Consider the following 9,522-nt stretch of genomic DNA (forward strand, 5'->3'; position numbering starts at 1 on the left):
TCATGTTGCATTGTTATCAGAGAAGTCACGATTTCGCTACTTTGCTTTTTAGAAATTGGAAGAACGGAAACCTAAACTTTGAGAGCAAGTCGGCGGGAGGTTGGATGCGAATTGCCATTTGACAGACTATGGAAACTGTAACCAAAACTTTATTAGGGCTAGGTATGTGAATGTTTTGACACATACGTACAATCCAAATCCACTAGCAGTCCAATATAAAAATAATAAAATATCGTTTTTGATTTATTCTCGCAACTTGGTTAAGCATAAGCTTCGATAAAAAAAAAAAAAAAACATAAATATTTTATAAGTCAATTTGGTTTGTTTTTGAAAACTTAATATTAAAAAAAAAACATTAATTCTGATTTTTTTTTTCGATTTTATTAAGTGTAGAAAATTGCCGATTCGTTTGGGGAAATAGAAAAAAAGTTGGAATCATTCCTTCCAAACCAAAAAAAAAAAAAAAAAAGAAAAAAAAATCAGTACTTCTCAAGACTTACTTGATGAAGACTTCAAATATATGTTCAAAGTTAAAAAAAATCGATCATGACGTGTTCCTTATCATCACTCAGCGTTTAAAAAAATCTTACTGATTGTTGATATATAATGATTTTGTTTAATAGAGATGTAAGAGGGTTGAGATATTTTAAACGAACCCTAAAACAAAAGCATGGATATCTAAATCCAACCTCTATTTTGTTGTCGTCGGTAGAGGCTGTCTTGGTTGGATTAGCAGCGTGGAGACTTTCCGAAGCCGAACATTGATGCATTTTGTGATATCTTCTCTAATTCTAATTTGCAATCTCTACTTACGCATTTTTTTGACAAATCTAGTTGGGAACGTCACCAAAAGCAGATGGAATCTCGTCAGAGTCTGAATTGTTCGACAAATAAACCCTTTCTAGCTATGTCATTCGGCATAGTTTGGTTTTTGATTTTATTTTGCTCATACAAATTTAAAAGTCGTTACTTTACTTTTTGAAACTCAAAATTCACTTCCCATTACCTTGTTTATGTTGTTTGCATGCAAAAATTGTCAAATGTGTTGATGTGGATTAAAACATACATTTTTAGAATAAGTTTTATTTATTTATCTTTTACGCTTCCTTGAACTCGATTTTGGGATGGTTCCATTTAAAAGTTTACTAGACAAGTTTGAGGTTGACAAGATTTGAGAAGGAATTCCACCATAAACAAGATTAACTTCTGAATGAATTTGTACAAGATTGGTAGAAAGATTGCCAATTATTTCCAGCTAATTCAAGTTCTTGAAGGTTAGTCATTATTAACTAATCAAGTTAAAAACGCGAGAAGAGTAATTTTTTGAATGATATATATTAATACAATTCTCAAGAATGTATTATGATTACATTTTGTTTTAGTTTGATTTCTTCATAATATATTATTTCTTCTACAATTCTCAAGAATCGTTAACTCGATATAGAAATGGATTTTTCAGAGTAATTAATCATTTTCATAAATCAATATACAATGTTTGGATGATTGTTGGAAATTAGAGCCCTCTAAATATTTTCATTGGCCCCATAATCTTAGGAACGGCCCTGGCCTAATGTTGGACCACGGTAGAAGTAAACCAAGTTGGGAGCAATGTTTCCGTCAAGAAGATTGGAAGATTGGTCTCTAGCTTTGTTGCACCTGACCTGACACCTGACCAATACAAACACGAACACCAGAGGAGAATTCCAGTCCTCAAAAGCATGACGGGGTTCCGAAACAATCCCCGCCCTAAAACAAAGCAACGATGCCTTATCTCTAGTGTTTGAGCATTTTCTTTGCCCAAAACCGCGGCCAAAAAAACGATCATACAGAGATAATTAAAAAGGAAATTCCTTGAAAACCAATTATGATCATATCAATAATGTTGGAGAGAGCAAAATTACGAGAGTAGAAGTGGATGTACCGGACGGAAGAAAATGCATGCAGCAGCTGCATGAGCTTAACATTAAGATAATGAAAAACTTAATCAAGTCCAATGCTAATAAGTATGCAATAATATGCTGGCAAATTTTGAATACACTCTGCCTAATTGTCGTTCAAGGAGAGATTTTTCAATGTGCTGGAAATATTAGTCAACACACTAAGTGTAATAAAAGAATACGTTGGAAACTTAAAAAATAAATTTCTATTCGATTATTTTTTTTAACTTGATGTATCAGACCGTGTTCTCTAGTTAAAGAACGGGATCGATGTACATTGGGCACCTGTGATCTTTGACTTTAAATCTTTCCATTTGTTGGGTTTTTTTGTGTTTTGGGCTGTTAGCCCGCCTCTATACCAAAAGGCCATGAAAACTTATGCACCGACTAAAGGCCCATCTCCAGTTCATAGGTTGGCAGCAAAACCAAACTTCCGACAAATCACCGACACAAATCTGTCCTCACGAATTAAACAGTGTTGGCACTATTGGCTTCTTTTCGATCTCTATTACACAACTCATCCTTCCATAGAATTGCACAGAGGTGGCAGTTTCCACCGCCTCTCCACGGTTGAGATTGATTTTTTATCCGTGGACTTAATAATTCACCTATATATATTTCGCATCCAATCACTCCAGATAATGCTTATAATTTATGTATGCTTGTTTCTCAAGTCATGGAAAAATCGGCTCCTTTGGTGGAAAAAAGGGGATAAACTTGAGTCCAAACCAATCCTATTGAGTCATGAAACTATAGACTAGACTTGCAAAACACAATACACTGAAAAATATTGGCCCCAACATACTGTTCATTTTAACGAAAAATCACATTTTTACATTAAAAAGTCAAACTTGATACTATTTACTTTATCCTTTATTTTGTCTTTATCGTTAAAACTCAAAATTTTCAACTCCCTTTCATTAGTTTTTCTCTAAAATAATTTGAAGTTTCTTTAGTCCATGCCAAGCCACCAAATGAGGACCATAACATGATAAGATTTTGCAGGAAGTACTTAAGGGTTTTTGTCAAGCCTTCTCGAGTTAGGTCTTTAATGGTTTGACAGTGCGTAACACGGTATTATATAACACTAGCATATGGGGGACACACAAAGTGTGAGAAAATTTTTTATTTTTGCTTTTGAAATAGAAGAAGAGAGGAAGAGAGGGATAGAGAATGTGGGAGTGAAAATTTTTTTATTTTTATTTTATTTTAATTATAGATATGTTAGGATTACATATTTGTAAGGCTTTGAAAAAAAAAAAAACAGCAAAATTTGGTTTGTGAAATTAAATTTCTGACCCATATTTCTTATTCATGTTCTGTTTTAATTAGAGGATTAAACTAGTAATTTTATAGGATTTTGATTGACAATAAATATTTTATTAATTAATAGAGATAATAAATTTATTTTTAACCATTGAATTGAATAAATTAAAGAAAAATTAAAAGAAGAATAAACAATTAGTGCAGAATCTGCAGATGATGCTAAATCTTGGATTCATTGATCTGTCCTACTCATCTTTTTGCTATTTCCAGATTCAACCCATAATTTCAGGCACTAAACTGCTAAAGTGGTATAACGCAATGGCTTCACGTTACATCATATATAAGTTGACATAAAAATTGCAAAACGACATGTCGTTGTGTTGACGTAAAAGGAAAGGAAGGGAAAGCTGGTGAAAGGGTTCCATAGCAAATTGGCAAATTCATAAAGGTAAAGGATCTAGTTAAGATGAAATTTAATAATATTCAAGGGCCAATATTTGCACATATTGGTATATTTATTTTATTAATCGTAATATATAAAGGTTGTTTAACCATTTATACGTATAAAATAATAAATAATTTGTCACAATGATATTATCAGTTATTAAAATTGTTAATTTTTTATATGTACACTAGCATTTGCCTACACATTTTATGTGTATGAACATATTTTTTTAGAAAATGAGAAGGAGAAAGAGAGAGAACGTTGGGGGAGTGAGAGGTTTTTGTTTTTGGTTTTTTTTTTGTTGTTTTTTTTTTTAATATTGAATGTATTTTAACATCACTGGTAGGTGATGTTTTAATAAAAAATAGTAAAATTTGGACCTATGACATTACATTATTGCCTATCATTTTTTTTTATGTGATAGAGGACTAACTATCTTTCTACTATCTTTTAGTTGATAAAGAAAATTTCATTAATTAATAATAAAGATATATGAATTTTATTACAAATGATATTTTACTACTTGTTTGCCAAAAAAAAGAAGAAGGATATTTTGCTACTTTAAACAAGTACATACTGAGTTAAAGAAGAGAATCTTATTCACCATCATGATTCATGACTTGATCTTTCCTTTATATACAAGGGACTGACGTGGCGCAATCAAGACACACGACTCAGAAGCATCACACCGCACCAGATCTCACCGGAGATAAAACAGCGAGTCCACCCCTCCTTCCAGTTTCCTTCTCTGTCCCCTTTATAATATTTTATTTTCCTTCGACTCTAATTTTGCTATTTTTTTAGTTATAATTATTTCTACGCAACAGACAAATACGAATCCAACTATTAAACAGCAACCAAGAAACGGACTCCTCGTCCTCCAGATCTGCACACCCCCTCCTCTGCTCTCTCTCTCCCTCAGTCGGAGGCCATGGCGTCTCGTAGATCCCCGGCAGTCCTGGCGATCTCTGCGATCTTCCTACTTCTCGTCCATGGCGCCCACTCCTTCTACCTCCCCGGCGTCGCTCCGGAGGACTTCATCAAGGTCAGCTCTCAATCGCCGACAAACCCAACCCTTAATTTAATTTAATTTAATTCGATTTTTTTTGTTGTTGTACAAATTGGATGTCTTTGTGTATGAAATGAGTGATCTGTGTGTTCACTATTCAGATCTGCGACCTAGTGTTAGGTTTCGTCTGTTTGGTTGCTCAGAAAATGGAGGAAAATTGAAGGATTGGAGAATAGGTTATCGTGAATTCGATTGGTTTGCTATTGAAATGATGGTCGAATTAAGTTTAGTTGACCTTTAGCATAGTTCAAATCCTGAGATTTGTAGGTTTTGGTATGTGTTCTTTTGCTCTGCATATTTCTTCGATTTGCTTAGGCTGTGTTTTATTAATACTTTTAATGCTTAGAGTAATGTAATATAGTAATTCGCGGCACATCAGATCTCGGTTGGTCCGATATCGATCTGTATGTGCCCTAAGCAAGTACTCTAAGAAGACCGTCGTATAGGTCTCACTGGATTACAAATGCTGTTTATGGTTTGAATATTTCATAATTTAGATTCGAAATTTCGAGTTTGTTTTACATCACTTGGCTGACAAGCAAATTACTTTGCCTCGGGGGATGTTTGTGTTAATTTCGTTCTCTTGGATCTTTGAATGCAGGGAGATGTTTTGAAAGTTAAAGTGAATAAATTGACATCCACAAAGACTCAGCTTCCTTACTCATTTTACTCTCTCCCTTACTGTAAACCTGAGAAGATTGTGGACAGTGCAGAGAATCTTGGGGAAGTGCTTCGTGGTGACCGAATTGAGAACTCCCCCTATGTGGTTAGTGTTATTGCACTCGTATAAATCTAAGGCTTACTTGTCTCCTATGTTCATTAACTTACAATGAGATTTTTGCAGTTTAAAATGCGGGAGGCTCAGATGTGCAACATTCTTTGCCGGTTGACACCTGATGCCAAAATTGTGAAGCGGTTTAAGGAGAAGATAGATGACGAGTATCGAGTGAACATGTATTTTTCTGACCCTTTAAATGATTTATTCTATTAGATTAGATAAGAGGAACTGCAATGAAGTCGCATCTCTTATTAAAACTTTTTTCTTTATGACAGGATCCTTGATAATCTACCTCTAGTCGTTCCCATTCAAAGGCGAGATCAAGAAGCTCCTACTGTTTATCAGCTTGGATTCCATGTTGGGCTCAAAGGCCATTATGCTGGGGTATGTCCATGGTTGTTGGCACCAAATAACTTTCTTGTTCGGGGGATTATGTTTTTCTCTTTCTTACACTATGTGATTGTGCTCAGAGCAAAGAAGAGAAGTACTTCATCCACAACCATCTGGCATTTACTGTGAAATACCATAGAGATTCGCAAACTGAAACAGCAAGAATTGTGGGATTTGAGGTTAAACCGTTCAGGTCAGTTTTTTCAGGCATTCCTTTTCTCCTGAACGAGTCCTTGCTGAATCTTCTTTCTAAAGTGTCAGTTGGTAATATGGTTTGTTTGACTGTTGAATGTCCAGTGTTAAACATGAATACGAAGGGAAATGGAATGATGCACAGACTCGTTTAACTACCTGTGACCCCCATTCGAAACACACTGTTGTTAATTCTAACTCTCCTCAAGAGGTTGCCGAGAAGCAAGAAATCATTTTTACCTATGATGTTGAATTCCAGGTGAGCTTTGTAATTTAAAGTTTTACTCAGTATTTGTACATTGGAGAATTATAACTCATAATTTACTGTCTACTGTCTACTTATTATAACATCATATTTGTGTCATGAACTAATATCGGAAGTCCATTGAACTAATATTTCTGATGTAAATGGTGTTGAACATACTTTGTCATTTCTGAGGAACTAGTCATCTCATGGGATGCTTCTTTTCATGTTTACTTGTTTAGGAGAGTGATGTGAAGTGGGCTTCCAGATGGGATGCTTATCTACTGATGAGTGACGACCAAATCCATTGGTTTTCAATTGTCAACTCATTGATGATTGTCCTCTTCCTTTCGGGTATGGTAGCGATGATTATGCTAAGAACACTCTACCGTGATATCTCCAAGTATAATGAACTTGAGACCCAGGAAGAAGCGCAAGAAGAGACAGGATGGAAACTTGTCCACGGGGATGTTTTCAGGGCTCCAAATAACTCTGAATTGCTGTGTGTATATGTTGGAACTGGTGTTCAGTTCTTTGGAATGATACTGGTGACAATGATCTTTGCTGTCCTTGGTTTCCTCTCCCCATCGAACCGGGGTGGTCTTATGACTGCAATGCTCTTGCTTTTTGTCTTCATGGGAATTTTCGCCGGTTATGCCTCTGCTCGCTTATACAAGATGTTTAAAGGTACAGAATGGAAGAAAATTGCTTTCAGGACTGCAGTCATGTTCCCAGCAACCGTCTCTGCCATTTTCATTGTCTTGAACACTCTAATTTGGGGCCAGAAATCATCTGGAGCTGTGCCATTCGGCACAATGTTTGCCCTGGTCTTTTTATGGTTCGGAATCTCAGTCCCACTCGTATTTGTGGGAGGCTATGTTGGATTCAGGAAGCCAGCACTTGAGGATCCAGTGAAGACAAACAAAATCCCAAGACAGATCCCAGAACAAGCCTGGTACATGAACCCAATTTTCTCGATTCTAATTGGAGGGATCCTCCCATTCGGAGCAGTTTTCATCGAACTATTCTTCATCCTGACTTCGATCTGGCTGAACCAGTTCTACTACATCTTCGGTTTCCTCTTCTTGGTCTTCATCATCCTCATCATCACATGCGCTGAGATCACCATCGTCCTCTGCTACTTCCAGTTGTGCAGCGAAGATTACTTGTGGTGGTGGAGATCATACCTCACATCGGGCTCATCGGCTCTGTACCTCTTCCTCTACGCCACATTCTACTTCTTCACAAAGCTCGAAATCTCAAAGCTGGTGTCGGCCCTCTTATACTTTGGATACATGCTCATTGCATCTTATGCATTCTTTGTTGTCACTGGAACCATTGGCTTCTACGCCTGCTTTTGGTTCACGAGGCTCATCTACTCATCGGTGAAGATCGACTAGACAAATAAACTCAAAACTGGGGCTCGGCAAGGTGTGATATCTCCTCTTCCTCTCCCCCTTCCCCAGAAGATGCAAACAGATGGTAATATCTCTTCAAGTAGTGTAAGATTTTGCAATTAACTTTGGATTCTTGTGCTGTCGAAAATGTATCCTATTTGTGCTCAATTTTGAACCATGACAAAAAGCCGACAAGGTCATATTTTCTTATATTTCTATTTGTTTATTTTTCAAGACTACTTCTACACTGCCATTTTCATGGTTTTACTTACATTTGCAATCGTCTGTTGGATGGGAGTGCACTCCACACAAATCCTTTTTGACCTTCTGCACGCCGCCGTCTGTTTGAATGAATTGAAGAGGACAATAATTAACAGTGCATGTCAATTTTGGGCCGTCTGTTTGAATGAATTGAAGAGGGCAAATAATTAACAGTGTATTTGTGGAAGGCAGTAAAAGGCAGTTCACCGTCTCTGCCACTCTTAAACGGAGGGTCCTATGACGGAGGGCTAACTTTTATAAGATGGACCCAAAAAGTTTGTCGTTGGATGGGGATATCATGGCTCTCCCCGACAGACATGTGATAACGACGCTGCAACTCTCACGTTGTTGGTGTCACAATTGAGCAGAGATCAAGTTGCATACAACATTCGAATTAGATCGGATTTCTTTCTTAAATTGTCATAAATAGAAATTCCTCCATTTTCTTCAGTTATCTGTTACGGTAAAGTTACGTCAACATTTTGTCTTAACTTCTTTATATTAAAAGACAGAAAAATGCGACTTCTTTATAGAGAGGCTCAGAAAAGTGTGAGAAGAGAAGTAACGGGAGGAAATTTGAAGGGTAGAAAATCCTAATTAAACTGGTACAATTAAGAACCGACCGGGCGGATGAACACAACTATTATTCAAAAACAAAAATGCGATTTCATTTTGTTAAAATTACTGCTACAATTAAGAACCGCGCGCCACATCTTCGAATGTCAAAAAGCATGAAGAAGGTAAAAATACAAAATACACAGTTCTGAGGAGGACCTGAGGCGCTACTTCCTTGGGCTAGTGTCCTCCGGGGTGGCAACATTGGCGGAGACCTTGACAACATCTCCGGCGGTGGCTTCGGGCTTTTTGAGGGTGTACAGGGTGAAGTAGCCGATGGCGCCGACAATGAGGAAGCCGGTAACTGCCATGGTGATAGGGCCAAAGGGGAGACCGCGTCGCTGGTGAAGAACACCGCCGGGGTTATGACCGGGAGGCCTCTGTGCTCCCTCCAGTCCAGCTCTCTTCACTTCCTCCGAACTCATTTTTGTCGTCTCTGCCGTTTTCCTCCAATCTTCATCCCCCGCCATCTCTCTCTCTGCCTTGGTTGTGTTAATGCTATTTTGTATAAATCAGTTGAAACCGTGACTCCAGACATTTGAAGAAGAGGAACTGGACTTGTTGACACGTTTAGGGTGCATGCTCCGTCACTTGACACGTAGTGCGTTCGTGTAACCCTAGCTATTACGACAACTCAACTAGTGCATGTTGCTTGGGGAAAATTTTTTGTTGTGACGGGAACACGAGTGGTACATCACGTGTTTTAAAGTAAATGGTGGAAATTTTATTTTTTAATTTATTAAATTTTTAACATACATAACACCATTTATATAATGATACGTGATGTACTACTTCGTATGCCGGTTACACTCTCGTTGCTTGGACACAACTAAAATCATTATTTTATTTATTTATTAGTATTATATTTCAGCTTTAGTGCTATTTCTTGAGTGAAAATAAAATTAGGTTTTGAAATGTTTTCAAAATT

At 37.0% G+C, this 9,522-nt stretch overlaps 2 protein-coding genes across 2 annotated transcripts; one reads left to right on the top strand and one right to left on the bottom strand.

The window, feature by feature from the left end:
• The first annotated feature begins 4,427 nt into the window (after window positions 1-4,427).
• Window positions 4,428-7,952, top strand: LOC103953573 (transmembrane 9 superfamily member 8). Its single transcript, XM_009365334.3, has 7 exons — window positions 4,428-4,693; window positions 5,319-5,483; window positions 5,562-5,671; window positions 5,771-5,879; window positions 5,966-6,078; window positions 6,183-6,336; window positions 6,564-7,952. The coding sequence occupies exons 1-7, from the start codon at window positions 4,580-4,582 to the stop codon at window positions 7,719-7,721; spliced, it is 1,923 nt and encodes a 640-aa protein (XP_009363609.1). The 5' UTR covers window positions 4,428-4,579; the 3' UTR covers window positions 7,722-7,952.
• On the bottom strand, window positions 7,645-9,109 carry LOC103953561. The gene has a single exon (XM_048578781.1). The coding sequence runs from the start codon at window positions 9,062-9,064 to the stop codon at window positions 8,762-8,764; it is 303 nt and encodes a 100-aa protein (XP_048434738.1). The 5' UTR covers window positions 9,065-9,109; the 3' UTR covers window positions 7,645-8,761.
• Between the last annotated feature and the right edge of the window lie 413 nt (window positions 9,110-9,522).

The sequence above is a fragment of a genome, unplaced genomic scaffold, assembly GCF_019419815.1.
Source record: "Pyrus x bretschneideri cultivar Hongxiangsu unplaced genomic scaffold, Pyrus_bretschneideri_v1 Contig1, whole genome shotgun sequence".
Taxonomy (NCBI): Eukaryota; Viridiplantae; Streptophyta; class Magnoliopsida; order Rosales; family Rosaceae; genus Pyrus; species Pyrus x bretschneideri.

Bases quoted from the DNA above. Each gene is read 5' to 3' on its own strand.
- LOC103953573 (XM_009365334.3), top strand. From the start codon at position 4,580: ATGGCGTCTCGTAGATCCCCGGCAGTCCTGGCGATCTCTGCGATCTTC. The intron at 5,672-5,770 runs GTATTTTTCTGA...TCTTTATGACAG, and splicing joins GACGAGTATCGAGTGAACAT to GATCCTTGATAATCTACCTC. The intron at 6,337-6,563 runs GTGAGCTTTGTA...TTACTTGTTTAG, and splicing joins CCTATGATGTTGAATTCCAG to GAGAGTGATGTGAAGTGGGC.
- LOC103953561 (XM_048578781.1), bottom strand. From the start codon at position 9,064: ATGGCGGGGGATGAAGATTGGAGGAAAACGGCAGAGACGACAAAAATG.